At 39.9% G+C, this 25,238-nt stretch overlaps 1 protein-coding gene across 1 annotated transcript in view; it reads left to right on the top strand.

The window, feature by feature from the left end:
- Positions 1-25,238, top strand: part of SYNJ2 (synaptojanin 2) — a 64,749-nt gene that overhangs the window by 26,136 nt on the left and 13,375 nt on the right. The window contains exons 5-18 of the mRNA XM_058800974.1: positions 3,175-3,258; positions 5,024-5,085; positions 7,831-7,927; positions 10,941-11,113; positions 11,518-11,599; positions 11,827-11,976; positions 12,074-12,239; positions 14,073-14,264; positions 16,342-16,426; positions 17,615-17,755; positions 20,656-20,848; positions 22,451-22,609; positions 22,822-22,978; positions 24,751-24,868. Of these exons, the coding sequence (XP_058656957.1) occupies positions 3,175-3,258; positions 5,024-5,085; positions 7,831-7,927; positions 10,941-11,113; positions 11,518-11,599; positions 11,827-11,976; positions 12,074-12,239; positions 14,073-14,264; positions 16,342-16,426; positions 17,615-17,755; positions 20,656-20,848; positions 22,451-22,609; positions 22,822-22,978; positions 24,751-24,868 (1,859 nt within the window). The remainder of the gene's footprint in view (positions 1-3,174; positions 3,259-5,023; positions 5,086-7,830; positions 7,928-10,940; positions 11,114-11,517; positions 11,600-11,826; positions 11,977-12,073; positions 12,240-14,072; positions 14,265-16,341; positions 16,427-17,614; positions 17,756-20,655; positions 20,849-22,450; positions 22,610-22,821; positions 22,979-24,750; positions 24,869-25,238) is intronic.

Below are 25,238 nucleotides of genomic sequence, written 5' to 3'. Positions count from 1 at the left end.
ATTATCAGTGCTTATTTAATATTTTAGCAAATAGAGTTTCTTACAGTGTATGTGGCTGCTAAGATTGCATCCATTCCTGATCTGGAAAGCTGTGTTAGTCTTTAAACCTGCTTTCTTAACAAGTCTGCTGGTAGGAAGTCTGTTGCCACTAATATTGTAAGATCAAGAGATGTGTACACTAAAAGGCAGTGTCAAGATCAAGGGTCATGTTCCTTGGAATGGTGAATGAAGGATAGTGGGTATAACTGAAATTGAGGGAAGATTTGCACAGTTATAATGCTTAATGAAATGGTTAGAGTCTGTTTAGGAAGGAATGACTGGCAGAAAAGTCATTTTAATGAGTCTCCCACTCATTAAAAAAATATTAAGTCTTTTTCCAATTCTCTGGCAGCTTGGAAGAAAATAATTTTGGATTCATTTGGGTCATGAGAATGAGGTGAAAGGATTGTGAAAGACCAGAGAATTGCTCCAGAGAACAGCATGATGAGCCCTGTAAGCGAACAGGAAAAAGAGGAGAGGCTGTGCTCCCAGTTCAAAAACCTCATCTGATTTCTAAAAGCTGCACGGCAACATATGTAAAAAATGTCAGTTTCTTTAAAATGCTCTGCCATCATAAAAGAATCCTGTATTAGAATTCAGTTTCACAGAGGATCCCCCAGCCCATCACATCAAGGTTTAGGCATCCTGTTTAGGTTACAGGAATGATCAAGTAGTTTGAATATTTTGGTTGTTGTTCAGTTCTCTAAAGGGAGAGCTTAATAGAGCAGAAAACAGAAGAGATAATGGGTCAAAACCAGTGAACAGAAAATATGAGTGGTACTGGTAACAAACATCTGTTAACTCACTAATAAGTGGAATTAGAGCATCTGTTAATGCAGAAATAAATGTTTGGTCAGTATTTTTCTTCTATATTTAGCAGGAAGAAGATAGGTTATATATTCATGGTCTGTAACTGAGGAAATACTTTCCATTTAAACTGTAGCTCAGAAGGATGTTAAACTGCAGATTAGATCACTATCTATTTATTAGATCACTATCTATTTATCAGTGGGTCTAGGGATTTGCAGCTGTATGCCTAAAAGAACTGGTCAAAGACATACTTGAGCTGTCAGTTTTGCACTTAGGTATGGAAACAGGGACTTCCCAGAATACTGTAAAGAACATTTGATCATCTGTAGCAAGCTGTTTGAGTGGCCACCTTGTACTTCAGGTAAAACTTTGTCTGTATTTGTCATCCTTAAGTGTTTCATTTCTACTCAGTAATTGTTATGATGATTGTTGCCAAAATTTTAAGTAGGCCAGTCCTGATTTTTTTTTGCACAGATTCAGGTTCATTTAGTATTAGTCAGGATAATGCTGGGACTGTAGTAGTGCTATTAATTTGCTTTACCTTGGAGTGAGCTTCTTTGGGTCCATGGCTGTGAGTGAAAAGATGATTCATTGTGTAGAAGTCTGACTCATCTTGGCACGACCTATCTCAGGGAGAATGTGATAAAAAGGAAGAAGGTGGGGCTACTTATTCCTCTCCTAGTCCAGCTGCAGAAGGAATGATCTCTTCTGAGCACAAATGTACAAAGAAAAGGCATACCAGTGTGTTGCCATGGAAATTTGCTCCTGCACTCAGGTGCCAATAATGTTCAGAAAACTTTACTGGGAGAGCATATTTTAGAGCCACATTGCTCAAACTGTAACACAGGCCTTGAAAGAAAGCTTCCCTGAGCAACCCCTCTCTTGCAGGGCGTTGTGCTAGGATGGAATGTAACAGAGAAAAGGGTTCTTAGTACTTTGGTGAGAGATTAAAAAGAGGGAAACATAGTTTTTGCACTATGGCTGGGCTGGCTATCCTTCTAGCACTAACATTGTGTCCATGATTAAGCCACTTAAATCATCTTAGTGAAATGGAGACAGTTTCAAGTGCTCTGCAAAAATATTGTAAATATTAGATAAATGTTTTGTCATCAATTTTATCTAAATATCTCTTTTTCACACATGTAGCTCTAAAAACTGTACATTGATAATGCTTATGAAGATGAGAGATCAAAGTGAGGTACTATCCCTGAGCCAGCCATTGGCCACATCTAGTGGCAAGTCCAAAAAGACAAAAACACTTTAAAGCTGTAGAGAAATCCATTTTCATGTTCTGTTCTATTTTCAGAGCTCCTAGCCAGCTGGCGGCAGCTGTGCCAAATGATATGATGTGGTGAGAGTAGCTACCTGGATAACCTGGATACCATTCCTCCCCAGGGCTGCAGAGCAGGCATTGTCATGCATGAGATAACAGAGATGTGTATCATGTGTATCATGTATCCTCCGTGGAGAGCAGCCAGGATTCCACTGCTAAGTATAGGCCAGAGGAGGGAGCTGGGCTTTGCACAGTTGCTCTGTGGTCATATTCAATCTGAAGATAGTACCTTTTATGCTAAGTTAACATAATGTAACACTTGCACTGGGGACTGTGGATGGGGTAGGCAAAAGGGGAAATTGGTCTTTGTTCTTCATATGGATTTGACCCAAATCAGCTTGTTAACAGCAGTCCTGAGACCACATAAAGGGAGAGTTTGAGGTCAGGCTGGGAAAAGGAGAATTTGGAACCTCTTGTTGTAAGCCCCCTTGAAAAGAAGCAGATCACATTGCTGCTCACTGTACCTCAGGATGGGAGTGGAAAAGCTGCTGGTTTCACAGAGTTTTATTTGGATTCTCTGACAAGGCACAGCATGCAGTGAAATAAGAAATGGTAAATACAGCAGGAGATAAGCTTATCCCCCACCTGACGTTACCCATCACCAGTCACAAGGAGCAATGACATTTTGCACAGTTGAGTTTTGTGAGAGGGACAGAAGGAGAGTGTATGCCTGGTCTTTCCGAGAGTCTCCACCAGCAGCTCAAATCCATCTTGATTGTGGGTGAAAGATGTGGTGGTGTTTGAAGTTCTCTCCTGTTTCTGCTGAGAAGTGAGTTGAATCTGCTGTGATGACATGAAAGCAAATACGTTGTGCTTTGTTCCACTGCCTGTGAGACTATGGAAAAGAGGCTGAGCGGTAAGTGGATACAGGGAGATACATGGTTTACTTTTTTTACACTTTGAGTTCAGTGTCTTTAACTGTCACCTGATGAAGGGGCCACAGGCTGATAGATCTAACTGCAGAACTACTTTCCTTTTTTTTATTTTTGCAGACAATTTACTTGGATGATGATGTCTCTTCCTTTGTGCAGATCAGAGGTTCTGTTCCACTGTTTTGGGAGCAAACGAGGCTTCAGGTAAGGAAATAATCAGAAAGCCTACCTTGCTTCTGCCTCTTGCTACTTACAATTTAGAATTAACATAAATATATATATTATTTTTTAATATGAGATTCAAAGCTCATTCTGTGAAAGTGATGAGCTCTTTCATTTTAGGTTTGCCTTGTAGAAATTTTGTGTGTTTAGATAAACAGAACAATACCAGACAAATGGCTGTAGGTGACTGAAGTTTAACATTTTTGGGTGTTTGAATGCCTCTACAGGGAACTATTTGTAACGGACTGTGTCCTAATGTTATAAACTGAAGCTTACAGCTATATCTTTGTAACATTTTCAGTTTTATTCCTCTGAAATGCCTGGTTTTCTTGATAATATTGACCTCCATAATACAACTGGAGTATTTAGAGATACCAGTGCTCTACAGGAGCATGCTACCATGAAACAAAGTAAAATGTCTGGATGGTGTGTTTTGGGCATTTCAGTCAAAAGGGTGAAAATGATCTAATTGGATCTTTTGTGAGTCAGAGATGTAGGATTTCATCACAAGATTATTGCATCAAATATATGGTCTGTGACTTGCAGCTTATATACTGTTATAGGGCCAAATAAGAATCTTCCTAGCACACTTTGCATTCTTTTAACAGAGGGATAAGCAGCTGAAATCAGTATGCACATATATTTTGTGTGTGTTAGTAGAGAAAGTACATTACATAACTGGTTTTTTAAAGATACTTTAAAGGTTACATGATACTTTTTTTGATCATTAAACTAGAACCTATGTACTATTCAGAGGCACTGGATTTAGCACAAAAGGAAATGACTAAAGGACCCCTGTTGTCTTTCAACACCATCCAGTGCAATACTTGCTTCTTTTTATAAAGCAAGTTTGTCCATATGGTCCATATGATTGTGTAAGTCCTGCCCATGGTGTAGCTGTATCCATCATGTAGCACTGTTGATCTGTATGTTACAGAGCCCTCAAGCATTTTTGGCTATTGGGTAATATCTCTAGTTAAACAGAATTTTTGATTTTTTTTTTAGTAGGCCTGGTTTTTTTGCCTAATTGGATTAGATTATATACTCTTACTCCTTGCATGTGAATGTACTGGCACTGGTGTTAGAAAGAATTGCAGAAATCAACCTCATGAAAAACAAATAAAGATGGTCAAGTATAGGAAACAATGCATGATCCTGTACATATTTAGGAGTTTTTGGAGAGGAAATAAGCCCTCTGTAATAATTTTGTAACAGTAGCTACCATTCAAAAGGAACTTGAGGCTACTGTTGTTGACATCCACGTTAAAAGACCTGTTAGTTTGAGGGTATAGAATTTCGTCCTTCATATTTTGAATCACTGTTCTGATACTTTTCAAAGAAGTCAGAATACACAACCCATGGAACTGGCATAAATGTATCCCTCTCTACAAGGCAAGGGCAGTAAGAATGCTAGGCTCACAGAATACTCATGTGAGGCAGTGTGTGCTATTTGCAAGAGGGAGCTGGCAAAGAGATGTGATTTGTTTGGCCATAAAAAGATGTGTAGATATCCCTTTGCTTAATGGTAATTGTGTTTTCACTTATAATTGTAAATGTTGTCTAATAAAAGATGGGGCTTTTGTGTTAAGGATATTATGTGTGGGGGTGGTTGGAGTCTGTTAGACATGTCTGGTGCTGTTAAAAAAATGTTTTTCTCTGAAGGAAAAAGGGAGACATCTAGTGACTTAGGACTCTAGCAGTTTAAGAAGGTTTTTCTATTTCTTGGTCTTCTAATATTTTATTTTAGGTTGGTTCCCGCCATTTAAGGCTCAACAGAGGTCTGGAAGCCAATGCACCTGCCTTTGACAGGTAAGTGTCATTCCACTTTGGCATCAACACAGCAGCTTGGCATGTATCCAAGGTTCCATAACTTTGTCTTTCTAGGAAATCTTGAGAAACCTCTCTCAGATGATGTGGCAAATCTTCCAGGTGTGGCAGATTATTAAACTGGTTTACTTAATTTAGTGACTTCTTTTGATGCTTTTTTTCCTTCTTGTTTTCAGTGGTAATTGAATTAATTTGGTCTTCTGGCTCATTTCTGTAAAAGTTTAGGAATACTGAGTGATATGCAAAAGAAGTGTTTATGCAAACCTTTGTGAGCCAACAGATGTGAGTTTACGCTTATGGTACACAGGATATGTGTGCTTTACCACTCTAACAGAAGTAGCTAAAGGGTAAACACTGTTTTCACTCCATTCTGCATTTGGTCTTTTCTTCATTGTTTTCCTCCTACACAGAAATAGCAATGCCTTATTCTGTGACCAGTGTTGTATGATGCTATTATGCTGATGCTTTCTATTTTATGCAAAGACTGGCTTGCAAACATTTTAAAACCATTAAGACTCTGTTTGTTTGTCAGCTAGAAACTGTAGAAAAAGACATGCATTAGCTTGATTCCTTTGGATGTGTGACTAGGAAATGCTATCCTATAAGGGTATATTTCTACTGATATCCATGGGAACAGTGCCTGAAAAGCACATGAAGAATTTGGTCTGTGGGAAATTTTCATCTTGTAAATGCAGGTCAAGTGATTAATTTCTCTTTTGGTTTGGTTTTGGCAGATCAGGTTGTATGTTGATTTTATGTAAGGCTTCTTTATTACCTCAACTGTTAGCACACAGGACATTATTGACTGTTAATGGTTTTTCTACACTGAAGACCCCAAACAGGGATTAGAATCTAAAGGGACTATACACCATAGCAGTTTCTGCTCCAGAGGTTCTTGGCCTGCATTCTCCAAGCTTTTAAGGATCTTAAATCCTACTGAATTCAATGGCCTTTGAGCACCTTGGTCTCATGGCCATCTGGTGATGTGATAACTTGCCCTGCCAGTGTCCCTGAAGCTTCGTCCATAAAGGTTTGCATTCCACAACAGAGATATTTTGTGCAAGAAAACAGTAACTTATTTAGCATCCTCATGTACTGCCCATGGAATTGAGAGTACCTCAGGAAGTAACAACCTTTTAGTCCTGACCCTAGTACAACTGGTGAATAGCTTTCTCCTAAAACTTGCACTATACCTTCTTTCCCTTGTGCCAGTAAGTTAGATGGACTTAGGGATCTCTCTTCTAACAGATCTGCAAAAGACAGTCCTTTGAAAATGGGCAAGAAAGAAGTGACTGCTTATATGGAAAAGTACACTGGAATTTAACAACCTGCTACAGCTTTACCAAGATATTAATTTGGCCTGTTACATTTAACCATGTGAGAAATGAATGGTAATCTTGTTAGATATTTTTTCATCCTCTGTCTCTCTCCAGAGAGACAGATTTCTGTGGAGAAATCCACAGAGAGCTTTGCTTACAGTATTCAAACAGGTGACTTGAGCTTCAGTAGTTCTAGGAAGCAACACTGCCAGAGAGGTAGGATCTTGATGCTGGTATCAGAAGGGTGCCAACTATATGGGATGAGTTGGCATACAGAGAACTGGTTGCAGAATCAAGAGTGCACCAGAAAATATATTTAGCTGTGTTTTCTGAAGGCAATGCTGATGACTTCTTTCGTTTCTCCCCTTCCATGGTTTTCTGTGTAACTTATTTCTGGTTAAAGGATTTAAAGAGTAATGCCAGAAGCTATATGCTTCCTGGTTTTTGCACACTTTGCCATTACACGATATTTTGCAGCATGTAATAACTTCTCAATTTTATGAGTTTATTTTTCTTGTCTGTTTCCATCCAGCTTCCTCTTAAGTACTACTACAGCGTTGTCTGTACATGATGGAAATCAACTTTAAGATCTGATTGTCTCGATGAACCAGCACAGCTTCTGCAGACCATGCATTCCAACTTGAAAAAGATATTTGAGGGGAGAATGGGTGTTTCAGCATCTGGCTTAAAGCTCTTGAGTCCCTAAATGTCAGGCTTTGAGATTTTAATGACATAGACCAAAAAATGCAGCCCACTTTATACTTGTCCTATTTTGAGCTTTTCCTGCAGATTCTGAGCCAGACAACTTGGCTAAAAGGACCTTTGTTCTGAGCCAGTGCAGCAGTTCTTATGATTAGTCATCTTCCTGCTTGATTTGAGTTCAGAGTGAATGTCTCCATGTTGCAGTAGCTCAGAGATGTTTGAACCCTGTCACCTGTGACGTGTGTTTGGACCTCTCTGGCCTTGGCACTGGAGTTGTAGGCCCCATTGCTGCTGCTGACTCTTAGTAGTTTCAGCTCTGCAAGATGCCAGACAATTCCTTTTCAAGTGTAATACATTTTCCTCTCTTCTTGTCTTTCCTGTGTAGTTCCCAGGATAACAGCCAAGAGGTAGAACCATGAAGAGCAATGTCAAAGCTAACAGTGATATAAAAGATTTGGAGCCTATTTTCTAAGACACTTCTTTCCTAAATTTCAGTACAGAATACCATATCTATTAATTGCGCACTTTCACCATTCTTACTTTAATAATTGTTTGCAAGGAAACTGAGAAAGATGTCTGTAGATGATATGGCAAAGACTTTCTGCTAGATGAAACAACCAGTGATCTCTACTTTGTATTTTGAAAATGGCAGTAGGCAAAATAACTTAGTTTTGTTTAGTACCTATTATGGTTGCTTTTGCTGTAGGCATATGATGCTTCTGAAAGAGCAGTATGGAAAACAAGTGATCGTTAACCTATTGGGAAGCAGAGGAGGAGAGGAGGTGCTCAACAGAGCTTTTAAGGTAAAAGCAATGATTTTCTTTTTAACCTCTGATTTCTCTTGAGCCTCCATGTTCTTCTGTTTTCCTTCTACCCCAGGAGGTGATGAATAGTATTTCTAAAGAAATTATGTTAACTCTTTACCACATGTTACCTACTGAGAATAGTGCTTCTTGGTTTCACGGCTTAGTTTCCAGCATGACCTCTCTGCTTACCTCTTCATACATTTGCTTACATTCTCTTAACCAACTTTAAAAGAAATTGCCTGAATGCTCCTAAGGATAGTTCACATTTGCAAAAGTGAGTCATAGCCAGCTTTGACATTGTATGCAGCCACCTATGCAGTCCCCTGGGATTGCTGGAGTGTCTGAGGGCTGGGTGAGCCTTGATCTCTGAGCACAGTGACTTAGCATCACTGAGCTGTCTTGCTCTGATTGTAATGGGAAATAGCTATCCAGCACTGTTTTGTTGGGAGTTGGCTGCCTGAGCACCAGAGGACAGTTTGGTATACAGAGAGAGATTTTCCTGGCCTCTAAGTGTCCCCAGGCACAACTAATACCTGAAAGCAAGGATGTCAGGCATTGTAGAACTAAAGCTATGCTGCTTTCTAGTGTGGTATTCTTTTTAAACTTAGTGTGAACTTAAAGCTGCTGATTGGCACTGAGTGGGATTTGCAGCAGTGCAATAGCTGCCTGAATCTGGCTGGGGGTTGATGGAAGTCGGCCTCCTTAGGTGCTTGTTGCTTTAGCAAACTGACTTAGATACTTCAGAAGTTATGTTCCTAAAACTAATGATAGGATGAGTTAAGTACACCCCTGTAGTAAGTGCCATGTATATTTCATTGGTAGAGAATGATACCAGCAGTTCTGAGCTGAATCATTCATTATGTGAAACTAAACAAAATAAAAATAGTGGTAAAATAATAGTCCCTGATTTCTTTCCCTCTCTGTTGCAATAGTGAATTTTAGAGGGAGTGTCAAGTTTGTTGTCAGTTTTTCTGTGTGACCATTTCCTCCTCCTGCAAAAGAGCTGGGAAGGACTATCTACTTCCCCAGCAGGAAATGATAAAGTTAAGGTCTCCCCTTGTACAGAATGTGGCCAAAGAAAGTAATTAATGACTAAAACTTGCCAGGCAGTGAGGAAGGCACAAGAGTGGAGTCTGGTCCTGGTTTCTGTTTTCAGCTGCTTACTGAATTTCTGCATGACATGGCTAAGACTCTGTAATCTTTTGGTTTCCATCTCCTTAAAATAATTTTGCTTGTTTGTTTTGCAAACCCTACTGAAATTTAAAGGTTAAAGATAACAAATTCTAAAATGCTGAAATAACTTACATGGATAAAAAATTACATTTGTTGATAATTTGATACTGATATTTTCTCAAACTCTCACATTCTTGAAGATCATGTTCTAGCCAATATCATCCAACCAGACATTAACTCAGAGACTGGGCATCCCTTGAATAAAGACCTTGCATTTGTTAATTTAATTTAAATAAATTTTAAATTGTTTTGTCTAAATTGTTAGTTTTTTGCCTATTTTAGAAATAAATAAACTCTGAAAATAACCTGTGAGCTCAAAGAATTTAGACTGACACCACTGAAAACCAAAGTTTTGTATTAATTCAGAATGATTCCTTGGTCATTTCTTTACCTTTTTGTTTTCAGAAATGAATGTTACGAAAGAATATAGAGTTAATTTGACTTTGATGATTTTAAAGGGCTTGAATTAAAAATAAAGTAATTCATAGGAGTGTGATTAAGTTTGCAAGCTTGTCTCCTGTCATTAGTTTCTCCATCTTTTTTTTTGCTTTTATTTCTTTCTCTTCACTCTTGCTTCAGCCTTAGCAATTCTTATCAGCGTTGGTTCAAATGATTCTTGTAATTACTGCTGCTGGGCTCTCTTGATCAGAATGTCACAGTTACCACCATTCATTTATTTATTATGCATTTATTATGCATTATAATGCATTTATTATGCATTACCTGAATCAGACCAGACCAAAAATCAATACTGTTCCCAGGATATGCTGTTCCTCCCACAAGCCTTCCCTATAACAGATGTAATTATGTTTACAGTAAAAGCAGGACTGTAGTGTAGAGTTGCAAGTACACTGACAATAATTCACCCTGCAGCAGTGGGTAAATGCCATCCTCAAGTGCATTACTAGTGCCAGCATCTGTCAGGGCAGATTGGGGTGTCAACAGTAACAGTCTAATGAAATACATTTTACAGGTCTCTTTCCAAGCACTGCCTTTAAATTTCTTTCTGCAGGAAAGGCTTAATGGCTTACTCAATACAATTATGCTGGTGTAACTGCTACATGTACACTTTTAATGTAATATCAGATTTGTTTTGTCCAGTGTGTGTCACAATGTAAGTGGAGAAAATCATCCATCTCTTGGCGTGAGAATGTGCAGGAGGGAAGAGAATAGACAAAGGCTTGCACAGTTTGTGTTAATGTAATGGTTCTCTCTGCCTTTCCTGTGGAGAACAGGATGTATTACTGTTGCAGATACCTTAATGATGTAGATGTACTGTTGCAAATACCTTAATGAAATTTGTGGTGGTTACGGAAATGCATGTGAGGTCATTGAAACTGGAGATGAAGTACTTGAGGCTATTTGTGCCTCTTCTTTCACTTCTGCAGTTTACCACAAACACTTTCCTGGAGTGTAATTGCTTACTTACTTCCTCCCCCTGAGCCTGCCTAGAGCATTGCTAGTGCTGTCCTCACCTCATGCACAGAGGTAGCAGCAGCCCATTGCTGAAGGGCTGCCACCAGCCAAGGCACAATTCTAATGTATACTTTGCAGTTACAGTTTTCCTGCAGGAAAATTGGGTTCTAACAGTCAGGTTTACTTCTGTGAAGAAAACAAACAGGGAACGTCAGTTGCTTTTTTCATGTCTGGTCTTTCAAAATTCCCTACGAGCTATGTGATTAACAGTCAAGGCTAATTAATGATAAAAGCTTGCTGATATCAATCCTTACACGTGACTTGAGCAGGATTTTTTTCCTTCATTCTCTTATCTAAACAGAAACTGCTATGGGCATCTTCCCATGCAGAAGACAGTCCCATGATAAACTTTGACTACAACCAATTTGCAAAAGGTGGGAAAACTGAGAAACTGGAAAATTTGCTAAGGCCTCAGCTGAAGTTGCACTGGGAAGACTTTGGAATCTTCACAAAGGGCGAGCATGTAAGTCCACGGTGAGTGTCTCTGCCCCTCTGTCCCAGTGTAGCTGGGCACTGCTTGTTCTGGCCTTCCCAGGTTTCTTGCTGTGTTTGGAGCATGACCATAAATTGACCATCTTGAAATAAAATTTTGAGACAAAGTGTAGTCTTGGTGCTAAATTAATGATTTGGCTTAATTGCGTCTCCATGGTTTCAAATCTGCAAATTTACCAGTGCGTGGATTTGCTAATATAGTGCTGCAGATGTAATCAAGTAATTAGATGTGTTAATGGAATATATTGTGCACAGTGTGCTTGCACCGTCAATACGTGGGTGGGTGTATTCAGGCTGAACATTTGATGATCTTGTTCAATCAACTCATGATTAGATGTTATTTTAAAATATACCATTTTCTCCTCCCTCCTCTTTGGTTACCAAAGTCTGCAGACAGGTACTTTTCGAATGAATTGTTTGGACTGCGTGGATCGTTCTAATAGTGTACAGTCCTTCGTTGCACAGGAGGTGAGTGTGTCAGAGGACCTTCCATGGGATACTTGTAGTACATACATTGACTGTTCCATGGGAAAGACAGGAAAGAGGCTGTAAGTCTCAGTTATGCAGGTCAGTCTTGCCGCTCTATGGTACAGAATGGGGCTGGCTGGAATACTGAGGATAAAAAGCAAAAACACATTTGAAAACAATACTGGTTTCTTTTTTGTGTTTTTTTTCTCCTTCTGCACCTAATCCAGATACTGTTTGCTCAATTAGAGAGCCTTGATTTGAACTCTAAACCTATAATTGAGCGCTTTGTGGAATCCTACAAGGAGATGTGGACTCTCAATGGTCAAAATCTGAGCAGAGTATTTAGTGGCAGTCGTGCCCTTGAGGGGAAGAACAAGGTAAAGAAAAATGGCAAAACTCTTTATTTACAAGTAAAGAAAGATGTCCTATTTATTCTTCAGTGTCACTTGTATTCATAATTCCTGTCTGCTGTAGGTTGGGAAGCTCAAGGATGGTGCCCGCTCTGTGTCTCGTAGCATCCAGTCAAATTTCTTAGATACAGTGAAGCAGGAAGCCATTGAGCTGCTGCTCATGGGTGACTTCTACCGTGAGGAATATGCAGACAAAGGCAAGATGCTCATGGACCAGACTGCACTGCTGGGTAAAGCCAGTCTAAATGCTCCCCTTTATTCTTGCATCTGCTTTTAGCTGTCAGATATAAGCAATTGTACCCTCAATCAATATACAAGCTGCTGTTGCACAGATCTGTTGTTTAAAGCACTACTTTCAAATGACCATAGCACAACTCTTGTGCTTATTTCTCATATTTTGTTTTGAACTTTTGAATATGTTTTTCTGTTCTTTGATAGTGATAATCTCTGACAGTTGAGATCTGAGGTTCAATCTTAGAGCTGGACCAGAGGGAAGGATTTTAGGGCTGTATTCCCAGTCTGCCCTGAGTTTGTCTTAAGAAGTCTCTTGAGCTCAGCCCTTTTATCTCCTTAGTTGTGTCCTTGCTCTTTGCACATGCTTTTAGCCATTTGGATCTTTAAAGGCACGTCTCTGTTATTTTAGTTCATTTCCTGCTTTGTTCCAGGCCCCTAATAGTCCACAGCATAGACATATTTGTTTGAACCCATCTAGAATAAACTCAGCTCTCTCTGAGAAGATATTTGCATGCAAAATATAAAATAATTTCACCCACAACAAGTATTGGGTGGTCAGTTTATTCCAGAGAACCATTCAGCACCACTTTAGTCCTGGGCTTGTTCCCTGATGTTGACCACAAGGAAAATATAGATTACTTCTCTATGCCTGCCTGCAAGTTGGGTAGTTAATGATTAACTCTGCTTTATTTGTTTAGACAGCAGAAGCGCATTGCTAATTTTCTGTACTCAGCAAAATAAGTGAATATAGCAGGGGTTTTTTTTGAAGAGTTCTTGCCCAGCTAGAGAGGCATGGCAGTGCTAGATTTGTACTGATGTGAGACTGTGCTGCTCTCCATCTTTCCTTCCACATTCTAAACTTCTAAGGGCTTCAGTTTAAGTTGTAACTTATGACATGCTTGATTGCTTGTCCTGGTTTCAGGAATAGAGTTCATTGGCTTCCTCGTGTGTGGTACAATGTTGTGTTTTGGATTTGAGACTAATGTATGAGCAAGTGCTTGTGTGTTGTACTTGGTTGCCAGTTGGGTTTAAACCACAGGAGGCTGTTAACACACGCTGAGGGTTTTAGTTGTTGCTATATAGTGTTTATACTAAGTCAAGGACTTTCCACTTCTCATGCTCTCCCATTCAGAAGGCTGGGAACGCTGCAAGAAGCTGGGAGGGGATGCAGCCAAGACAGGTGACTCCAAATGGCCAGAGGAATGTTCCATGCCATTCTTGGTATATGAATTGTGAGGGGGGGAAAGTTCCCCCTCCCCCTGAGGGCTGCTGCTTTGGAACTGGCTGGGCACTGTGCCACACTGGTTTTGTATATTCTAATTCTATTTTTATTTTCCCCTTTTCTGTCCCATTAAACTGTCTTTATCTCAGTCCATGTGTTTTCTCACTTTTACTCTTGGGATTCTCTTCCACCTTTTGCTGCAGGGGCAGGGAATGAGCTGGGATAAGTACTACTAAGCACTGGTTGCCCAGTGGGGTTAAACCATGACAGTCCTATAGACTAAACTGAAAAGATTATGAGAGATAAAAGAATTTTTGCTTATTACTTGAAAAAGTACAGAAAAATGTAAGCTGAAAGCCTGTGAGCAGCCATTCCCAAGCTTTCAAAGGGTGCCTGGTTTCTGGAAGAGAAATTGCTGACATAAACCCCAGTTATCTTGTAGCTACTGCCACTGCCATAGGAGTTATTCCCTACCTTTTGTATTGTTGCTGCTAGGGTAATGTTATTATTTCAGAGTGACTGTGCTGCTGCAGTGGGGATGGTTTCTGTCCTTTTACAGCACATTCTTCTTTTAAACACCATCTTTCTCTCTCCCCTTTTCTGTCAGTAACTCCAAGTATTTTGAAGGCCATGTCAGAGCGTCAGTTTGAATTCACAAGCTCCAAGCGCGTTCGTGTTGCCACGGGGACCTGGAATGTGAATGGGGGAAAGCAGTTTCGAAGCAACATCCTTGGCACCAGTGAGCTGACAGACTGGCTGCTGGACTCTCCCAAGCTCTCAGGAGTTTCAGAATTTCAGGGTAAGACTTCACAAAATGTGTAAGCAGTATTTGCTGGCATCTCTAGAGACAGTGAGTCAGGACACAAGATTTGACCAGCCTTTTAAAGGCAGTACATTTTGGAGGTCATTTTCTGTCAGTTCTCAGGGGTATATTCAGCTTCTCCATGCTTTTGCTGCCCTGCAGAAGTGGAATGGTGTGCGAGCTCCTGAAAGTCAGAGTTCTTTGAACACTTTGAAACAGTCCATGTGACTGTTTCAAACCTTCAGCAGGTCCGAATTCAGAGCTCTCTTTCATGCCATCCTGAGATGTATCTACCTATTCTGCACTCTGTATATAATTTTCTTCTTCCATATCTCTGTTCTTTGTTCTTTGTCGTAAGCAGGAGCTACGTGCTTAGGTGCCATCAGAGCATCTCGATCTGTCATCTGGAGCTAAACATATCTATGCAGTCTGGGCTGTGAGCTTGTTCTGGAAATGTTGCTATCAAAGCCTTCAGACAAAAAGATTTACTTTGTTGAAGGCAATATTTCCTTTCTTTAGCAGTATAGAGAACTCTTATGCTTGTGGCTTGATGAAATTGGCTGCTGAATTTCTTATTTATGGAACAAGGTCAGGTATTGCAATTGATTTACAGATTTTTTTATTAAGGTAAATGAGAAGGGAACATTCTGTCATTTAAAAATTGAGTGGTTGCAAAACCCATGCTTTTGTTGTTATAGTGGAACATTTCGTTTTCTGCAGGCATCACAGGTATAGTCCTGTACTTAACCTTGTAGCTCAGGAATACATTCCTCAAATCCTTGGCTCCCTTATACAAGTTGTCTCATTTGAACCCTTAGTTCCTGAGTGGTATGTGATTAGGTGCAGACCACTGTATTCTAAGCAGCCTAGGTAAGTGATTAGTCCAGCCTTTTTCAGAAACACTTCAGATGTGTTAGCACATGACTGTGCCCATAACACTAAAATTTGTTGAGAGCCTGTCATGTGTTAGCCTTGCCAGACTGTCCCCTGAGAGAAGCAGAGGAGCAGGCAGCTGTGGCATGGTAGGTCTGAGCAGCTTCTGGAAGAGAGCTGAGTTATGTGAAGGGGCAGGGCTAGGGTGCGACCATGCAAATGTCTGAATCCATGTTAATGCCAGTGCAGTGCCTACACAAATGGGGAAGTGTTCAAAGACAGATGTCCAAAATTATTAATGGGAAATACACGTGACAGTGCCTGTCTGGTTAAGCTAGTAAAGGAGGCTAGCTGTCATGCTAGTTTCACCCTTGTGTCTGCACAGAGTTGCTGCATATGCTGCTTTTTGTTTGTGATTTGAGTCAGATTTGATTTAGCTTCCTATGTTTGTCTATATTTAGATCTTCATGTTGAATTAAGTTACAGTCACTGTGGTCATATGACACTTTAAAAAAAATTTAAAACTCTTTAGGCAATGGACAGACCTAATGGGTCAACAGATTTGCTTCACACTATTTTATGACAGCATCTGATCTTTGATGTTTCCTCAGAGTAATATCCACAGAGCCAGGGAAATGGGGGTGGGGGTCATTGTGCTCTAGGGTGATCTAACCTTAAATATAAGTGATCTAAGAAGGACTTGGAAGAAAGAAGGCAAGAAGAAACTTCAGAAGCATCCTTAAACTAGATAAATTTGCTAAAGGCATTGAGATGGAGGTGACATACTGATGTCTAGACAATTAAGTTCAGTTACACAGGAATCTATGTCAGAAAGGAGGAGCACATTGGATAAAATTACAAGAGAGTAAGAGATGGTGACTAGTGAGGTGTTGTGGCTTTAGTGATGAGTGGGGTGTGGGAGAGAGGGCTTAACACTACTACAGTATAATTTTCTGTTCTGAACTGCTTCCTGCAGGGGAGATGGAGACCAACTGGTGGGAGAAAAGCAGGAAAAAAATTCAGAGGAACTGCAGGGGATGTTTTATGAGATTAGATTAAAGGAGCTATGAATATGTATAGCTTGGCAGGGGATACACAAGATAGAAATACAGGAAGGATCTCTGACAGAAATTAGAATACAAATCATTAGAAGAAACAACAAAATTGTAATTCTGGCATGACTTTTCCTTCCTGCCAACAGATGATGATAACTGCCCTCCTGACATATTTGCAGTGGGATTTGAAGAGATGGTTGAATTAAGTGCAGGGAACATTGTGAATGCCAGGTACGTAAAAAACAAACAAACCACCAAACAGACAAAACCTACAAAAACCCCTAATCAACCAACCTAAAAAACCAACGAACCAAAAAAACCCCTTGCAACTGTAAAAAAACCCAACCCAATGAAACAAACAAAACCCCAACAAAAAGAACATAATCTTCCCCAAAGGAACTGGCCATGTTCATTTTTATGGTCACTGGGCTCACTCAGTTCTAAGTCTGTTGTTTGCAACCATAGCTGGAAATATGTTTTCCATTAAAAATGTCACTGGGATGATGTTGAAAGTGCTCAGTTTCCTAAGTCTCTTAATCTTTATGTTGTCAGAGAAGAATTCTGATGGTTGAGCTTGATCTAACACTTGTCCTTAAAGCTGTGTCTGATGTTGGAAAAATGTGCTTAATGACTACAAACATAATTGCCATTCATGTGGGAATTCTAAAATTGTCTAAAGATGTCTCTGTGGCTAATTGTATTTGTGAAAGTTGTAGAGAAGATGTTAAATGCAAAGCCTGAGGTTGGCATATCAGCATGTGCAGTAGGCCTTTGTGTTTACTGATCCTAGTGAATCTGAATGGAGGTGGAACCCTGAAGATCATGTTTCCAATGCTGATTCATTAGGCTGGCCACTTAGTTGTCTGTTTTGGGAATGACAAGTTACAGCAGTGCTTAGTGTGGCTGCTGGGCTAGTGGTATATCTGCATGGATATGTTGACTTTGGAGAAAAGAAAAAGTGAAGGTATATGCAGCTATTCACAAACCTTTGCTAGGAACAGCCAACAGCTGTGAGTAGCCAGTCACCTTACAGTCACAGAAAAACTTAAAAGTCATGAGATTGATTTGGAAATTTGTTTTTATGGTTATGATTGCTGTAATCAGCTTCCAGTTATCCCCAGTGAATGGGTGTATCCAATGTCATGTGAGTGTGGGTGTTTCTAAGTGTATTAGACAAATCCCTCACGCATCCAGAAGCAGGATAACTGTATTTGTGTGCTGTGCCTGGGCTCACTGACCCTGCTAACTCTAGGATGGCTTACAAGGAGGTATTATCAGTCTCTGCCATGCATTCTACAGCACTTCATGTTCTACAGCCTAATGGGATGTCTGTAAACCTAAGGCACAGTTAGTCTGTTCATTTTATTGACTGCATGTGGTTTGTTTTGATTCCATTAAATGATTTTATGTTTGTTCCAGTACAACGAATAGAAAAATGTGGGGAGAGCAGCTTCAGAAGGCTATTTCCAGGACTCATCGCTACATTCAGCTGACATCAGCACAGCTTGTTGGTGTTTGTCTTTTCATCTTTGTACGACCATATCATGTCCCCTTCATCAGGTAAAAAAAAAAAGCCAAACCAAACAAACAACTACAGCAACAACAAAACAAAAAACCCAGCAAACCAAAACAAACAAGAAAACCCCACCCCAAAATAAAACTAATCTAACAACAACAACAAACCTCAAACCAACTAAACAAAAAAGCCCCAAAACTCACCCTGTGTCTTCAGTGACATCTGGTGTTGTAGCATGGCCAGAGAAAATGGGGTGGACTTGCTCATCTTGGTGGGAGTCATGCAAACCTGTGTTCTGGTCTCTGCTCAGCATGGAGAAGGGGCATGCCTCCAGACAGCAACAGGCTGGAGTCCATCTCCCTGGGTAGCACAAAGGCCAGGCAGCCTCAGTGCCTTCCTCCAGGTAGCTGCAAAGCCAGGCTTGCTCCAGGTGGGCAGTCAGGGTGGAGCACCTTGTTTGGGTGCAATCTTCCTGGGAAGGGAATGACCTGGACTAGTAAGTCCAAGAGCGTTTGATGCACTGAATGAAGTGCCTGCCTCTGCCTGAAGGGCAGGTTTTACTTCTAGGCCTGTCCATGATTCCTTATGGAAACAGGGATAGTTCTAGACCTAAAAAGAATGGGGGAAAGAGACGTGATTTTGGCCCTTGACATTTTATAGAGGTAAGAGAACCTGTGAAGTGTTTGTCTTTCCCAGATGACATGAGAACCAGAACTGTGTGCCAAGTCAGGAGAGTGCAGAGCTATGTAACCTCTGCTTACTGGCTCAGCTGTCCCTGGAGAGTGATCAAACTCCTCCTAGAAAATTACCCATGAGGATACTTGAATTAAAATGCCTTTGCTGTGGGCAAGAATTATGCAGGCTAAGTGTAAAAGAATGATGCAGGCTAAATGTAAATGGTTAGGAAGTGAATAATTAGCCAAAACTATCTTTGGGCATCTGTCTGACCTTAAAGCCCTGAGATCCAAACACTCCTTTCTAGCCCCATAATAGGGCACTGATTGCCACTGCATTTTGTGATTAAAATATCAAAAGCTGCCTCTTTTTTCTCTGTGATCTCATATCTACTAAAAACCTCAGAACAGAGCATGTGCAGCATCAGGGGCTGTAGGCCAGACAGAGCAATACAATGCACGTAACTCTGATGGTTTTGTGTTGTTGCTTTCCAGTAATCTTGCTTCAAAATTATTAAAAAATTTTTTTTTTTGCTGCTGCTGCTGCTGCTATGAAGCAGTCCAGAGGAGAAGTGTTTCTCTCAGTTTGTGACTTTTCACCTGGCTTAAAAAAATTTGAGTAATCCAGTAGGAAATTCGTGGTTTAAATGGAAATCAGAAGCAGAACATCACAGTGGTTCTGTTGCAGTTGTCAAACTGCTGGAAATTGGATGTAGCCCTTTGAAACTCAAGAGAAAAAGGGAAGTTGATTTTACTGACCAAGTTTCATTATTTAATGCAAATGTGCTGCTATGTGAGTATAATCAAATCTAACCTGTATGCTTGCATATTTTTCCCATGTCTAGAAGAGGAAAGGAAAAATGATCAGAAGTGCAAAAAAATGCTTCTGTGCTTACAGAGATTGAAGAGATTTAGACAGAAGACAGAGAATAGAGAAATAATGAGACAATAGCTGGTTTATACATCAGTGAAATGATTGATGAAGTACAAGCAGCTGAATTTACAGTGGATTATTTCAGCATAACCTTTGCCATGAATGAAAATCAGTTGAATACCAGCCAGGAGATGGGTAGGCAGGCAGCAGGAAGGGAGAACTTTGGAGTGAAAAGAATGAACACCGTGCTTCTGTAGGAGTGCTTAAAACCCATTGTTTCATAGAAAACTTTGATGTTCCTCCTTTGCCTCCCTGAGGGTGTCTTCTGGTGGTGTCCTGCTGTCAGGAAAAGACAGGAAATTAAAGATAGAGAAAAAAGGTACAAAAGATGGGGGAGGAAGAGAGAGGAAAATGAAAGGGGTGGGAAAAGGAGACCTGTAACATCTTGCATCATTTACATCACGAATTTCTGAGAATAACTCAAATAAGGCTTAGCAGTTTTCTGCACATCCCTTTTTAACATCAGTAATATTCTTGTCAGATCTGCTTGATGTTTTCTCTGGAAAGTAAAATTTTCTCACTGGGAAAGGCATGCACTGTACTAGGGTTGGCTAAAACAATGATCTCACCATTTACTTAGCTGATCAGACAGCCATGCTTTGTTCTTGGAGTAGCCTAGCTATTTGGGAGAAATTTCCCTGAGAGCAGGTGGTCTGCTTTATCAAATTATCTTTCTGTAGTGAAGTGTGTGCTAATCATCACATTGAAATACTAAGTGATTAGCAACATGGAGACCTTAAGCAATTTGTCATCAGTACAGAACTCATTTGAGAAGTTACATATAAATAGTTGTATCCAATAATCTCTGATTTTATCACATCTGATTTAATGAAGTATGGGTTATGATCTGCTGCTCTTTAATTAAATGGAAAATCCATCATGAATTGTGAAGTTGGGTTTCGACACATATGAACAGTAAATTGTTAACTGTCTGAAAAGCATGTTCCCATATGTTCAAAAGTAAAAGGAAGCATAATAGTAAATTTAGTTATTGTCAATATTTTAAGGATCATGGTAGAGGGAAACTTGAAAAGTATATTCTATAGAAATTCCCAGTATTTTAGAAATTAGGTCGTGCTGGTCTGTTTGGAAGGGATGAGAAAAGAAGAAAATATTTTCAAATAGTTTTCTGTAGTATTGTATTAAACTTAATTTGAAATATAAGTACATGAACATCAAGAAACTAAAAGATGTGCCTAAAAGCAGCAAGCTTTCTAGAGGGGAAAAGACATGGCATTGTAAACTGGCTTTTCCCTTTATATTGCAGTCAAAGTTAATTGAATGTTTGTCCCTGAAGCCCTTTACTCTGTTCCTTTTCTATTTTTTTTTAATGCAGGGATGTAGCAATAGACACCGTGAAGACAGGAATGGGAGGAAAAGCTGGGAATAAAGGGGCAGTGAGCATTCGTTTTCAGTTTTACAGCACCAGTTTCTGCTTTATATGCAGTCACTTGACTGCTGGGCAGACTCAGGTGAAAGAGAGGAATGAAGATTATAAAGAAATCACACAGAAACTCAGCTTCCCAATGGTAAGTGTAGATGTATGTGTGCTAAAAGTATTGGAGATAAAGATGGTATCTTTACATCATGAAAGCTGGTCTCAGGCTGTCTTTGATACAGATCATCAAAGAAGGCATCTCAGTACCATGAAAGAAAATGTTAGTAAATAAATAAATAAATAGGGAAGCATGTTTCACAGAAGAGTAGGTACTACCCAATGTGGCACTTGCTTTACAAAAGTACTAATCCTTTCAAAAACCAGAGTTGCTCCAGTGCTTGAAAAGTCCTTGCCTTTGAGCAGTTAAGCTCTAGATGACTGATGTTGGAGCTGGAGAGCGATATTGATAGCTCTTGCTGGCTCTAGTGAGTGAGAATTCCTGAAAGACCATCCATGCCATTCAGTGCAGCGGTGCCTTGGCTGCTTCTGGTTGGGTATGATGGATCAGTTCTTGGGCACTGGCATGGTACCCTCTGTTCCCTTCCTTTCATCCTCCTGAATGTGTCACTCTCAAGGAACTGCTGGCTTCTCTCAGAGCATGGCAATAGGCACCACTGGTCTGCATGAATAACTTTTCCCCTAAATTGTGTCAGATCAGTCACCCATGGGATTTGGTGGCAGGGCTCCTTTGCTGCCCTTAATGTTGACTGCTTTAATTTCCACAATGCCTTCTTTCTTGGGCCTCTCTGTAAAGGCCTAAGCCAGGACGGGATTGGTTGAGCTTGTGTATTCTGGTTAGTCAGCAAAAAATGGCATTTAGTTTGCAAAGCATAAAATTTTACCTTCCTGTTGTTTGTAAGGTTTAGAGGCTTGGCACATGCAGCATATCAATCAGTTGGTTTATGTCGGAGCTAATAGTGACAGACTGGACGTCCTGCAAAGAGGATCTGTTCCAAATGGCCGTAAAGTTGTGCTTATGGGAGTTTTTTCTTCTAACTCGTTAACTATTTGGTGTCCTTTACACTTAGAGCAGCTGAAGGTACCTTGTGTGTATAATGCATATAAAGAGTGCCCTCTAGTGCTGTGACAGCTACAGCCTGGAACGTTTCCCCTATGAATCTCTGGTGTTTGGAGGCTTATTGCTGTGCTGGGAAGGAAGAAAAAAAAAAAAAGACTGGTTAGAGGATAGGATGCTAAATTTAGAACTGGAGTGAATTTTCATTGACGTTTGATTTCAATACCTTTACAAAACTGTGACGTGCACGTAAGATCAAATTTGGAGGTTGTTCTTACTCAGGAGCTTGTTGCTAAATTTGCCTTGGTACCAGAAACACATTTTGTGTTATATTTAGAATATGCAAATATATGCATGTGAAATGTGTTAGGGAAACAAACATATTTTGAATATTCATGAGAGACAAATTGTGAATATAAAGCTAGGATCCAGCTTAGACATACCTTCAGGAAAGAGGGGTCAGAGTCTGACATTATTGTTTACAAAATTCAGCTCAGTGGGGTGCCAAAGCCAGAGAAGGAACCATTCTATTTTAGCACAAAATTAATTTTGACAAATAAATTGTGACAAGTAGGTCCAGTATTTAGTAAGTCAGATGAGTGCTACATTTCAGTGCATTTTAAAGGTGTTTTCATGAATGTGATTTAACATTAACAGTATTCTGTACCTCAAAACTAGGGGCAGAACATGTTCTCCCATGACTATGTCTTCTGGTGTGGTGATTTTAACTATCGCATTGATCTAACGTATGAAGAAGTCTTTTATTTTCTCAAACGTCAAGACTGGAAGACACTTCTGGAATTTGATCAACTACAGCAGCAAAAATCCAGTGGAAAAGTAAGGCAGTGTGTCTCATTTTCTTGAATAACTGCATGTTGGCTGGGTCTTTCTTATTCCTTGAGAGAGTAAAGAGGTTGCATTTCAGACCCTTGTTTGTAGCACTTGAATGCAGCAATTGGTTTAAAAATCAGAGCATTGTGGGGAAGTTGATACATCACAGTAGCACCTTTCTCATCTGTAACTTAAAGAGATGTTCTTTATTTAATTAGATTTTTAAAGACTTCCATGAAGGGACTATTAATTTTGGACCAACATATAAATACGACGTTGGCTCGGAGGCTTATGATACAAGCGATAAGTGCAGAACCCCGGCATGGACTGACAGAGTGCTTTGGTGGAGAAAGAAACTGCCCTTTGAAAAAACAGGTGTGTAGAATCCTTCTTTATCTGAAAGTTGTGTTAGAATAGAAAGTTGTGTTTAATGGGTTCACCTAGAACCCATTAAAGGGGGCTTAATCTACTGAATGGTGCTTTACTCATGCAGATGTTCTTTCAGCTTCACTGGATTAAGTGCCAGAAATAGAGAAGGCCCTTTTTTCTTGAGGGTGTGTGAACAAAGGCTTTATGCTGCAGGTGCTGGGAGCTCACTAAGGAACTGAAAACAGCCCAGCTGTAGTAGTACAGAAATAATTCTGTTGTTTTTCAACAGAATCATTAGTCCACATGAAGTTTCTGTGTTATAATGGCTAGATAGTTAAAACTGCACTTCTCAGTAGATGTAGAAACAGTTTTCCGTAATTTCTTCTGTACTGGTAATTCTTAGGAGTATTTCTGCTAGTTTATAGAATTGAGGAGGTTTCATTCATTAGTCCTTATAAAGTACTTTGAATTCATGAGTGGCCGACACAACAGAAAGGCCATTTTCACTTGTTATTCAAAAGTTGCAGTTAAGAAATAAAAAGTATTTCTTTGCGTATCAAGAGATAATCATTCTTTTAGTCTGCAGGAATATCTATCCCCCAGTGTTTCTAAAATTTGAATAAATTCATATTAGGAGTGTAATTGCTGGAGAGTTAATTTGATCTGTGCCTGCAGATGTGGTTTTTCACATGCCTGGAAATTTCTGCTTGGAATCTAAGTCATACCATGACTATGTTAAGTGTAAAAACTACAAAGCAAAACTGGGGCAGTGAAAGAGTGCATGTCATCGTGATACAGTTATTCCCTCTTATCGAAGGAATGAAAAATTAAAATGAGGAGCCTAAACCATTGATAGAGATGCAGTCCAGGGAAGAAAAGCTGTATGAGATATAATAAGGAAGTTAAAATAGCCCTCTTGTATAGGTCTGCCCCAGCTGGGTCACATGGGTCCATAACTGACTGGTACATTCCCAGCCCTGCACAGCTTTCTTAGTCTGCTGCCAGAGTTCCTCTCCTTTAGTGCTGGTGGCAAGGCTCTTCTGCCTCTCAGCTCTTATTGTGTTGCATCTTGTTGTTGCCATAGGCTAAATGACTGCTTGCTTTATGAGAAGAAAGTGTAGCCCCAGTGTGAGTGACTAGGACAAAATGCCATATTCCATATTAACTCATTTTCAGCTTCACAGGAAAGAGGGACAGAGTTATCCATTCAGTCAAACAGTGACCCAAAAACTTCCTTGTTACTAACAACAATAGAATACCTCACTCTAGTGTCATGTCTGGAGCACTTTCTGTACCTTAAGGGTTGCAATGGAATAATTTGGAGGTTGGATTTTTGTGGGTTTGGTTTCTCATATCTCTTGTATATTATTCCTCCAATCCCTGTCTAGTACTCAGATTTACAAAATAGTTTCCAAGTGCAATGTCTGGTTTTATGCTCAGTGTTGAAGTAGGAGGTAAAATACTAATGTGACTCTATCAACCCTCGTTGTACAGATAATTAATTGGGTGACATTCTGGTCAACAATTTTGCAGGTGTCTTACTCTACTGATCAGCTGTCTCAGTTTCACTCCCAGTCCTTTCTCTTTTTTTTTCTTTCTAGTCCCTAATTTGTAAATCTTGTAGGATACAAGCTCTTCTTTGAATGATATATATGCAAGAATTAAAGAACCCCCACTGCCACTAGTAGGGTCCATGGAGAGCTTCCTAATAAAATAGTGTTTAACTGCTACTAAAACTCGATTTGAGTGAGTTTTAAATTATGTTTTGTGCTGCATAGCTGGAGAGATCAATCTTCTGGACAGTGATCTGAGTGCTGATACTAAAGTCAGGCATACATGGACTCCTGGAGCCTTGATGTACTATGGGAGAGCAGAGCTGCAAGCATCCGACCACAGGTAACTAAATAATCAGAGAGAGTTTAAAATGTGCCAGGTTAAAATATGTCATGCTAAATTACACCTTCAGATCAAGGGACTAAGTCTGATTAAAACAGGAATTACACCTTTATTCCATGTCCAGTATCTGCTTCATGGGTCTTTTCCTCTCATGGTGAGTTCTATACTCGAGTGGCAAGTATCTAAAGTCATGTATTTATTTTTCCTGCATGGTGATTGCAGCTAGGGTTGGATAAGTTGCAGCAAGAGGTATAGAAAACAGAGCTTTCTGTTATTTGGTTTGAAAAGCTCTGTTACCTAAGGAAGCTGCTCTGATGGATTTCCACTCAGCTTGTTGCAGGAGAGGAGGAGGTTGGGACTGTGTGGCCTG

The sequence above is a fragment of the Ammospiza caudacuta genome, chromosome 3 (genome assembly GCF_027887145.1).
Source record: "Ammospiza caudacuta isolate bAmmCau1 chromosome 3, bAmmCau1.pri, whole genome shotgun sequence".
NCBI lineage: Eukaryota > Metazoa > Chordata > Aves > Passeriformes > Passerellidae > Ammospiza > Ammospiza caudacuta.
Note: the sequence above shows the minus strand (reverse complement) of the source record. Positions and strands in the feature narration are given on the sequence as shown.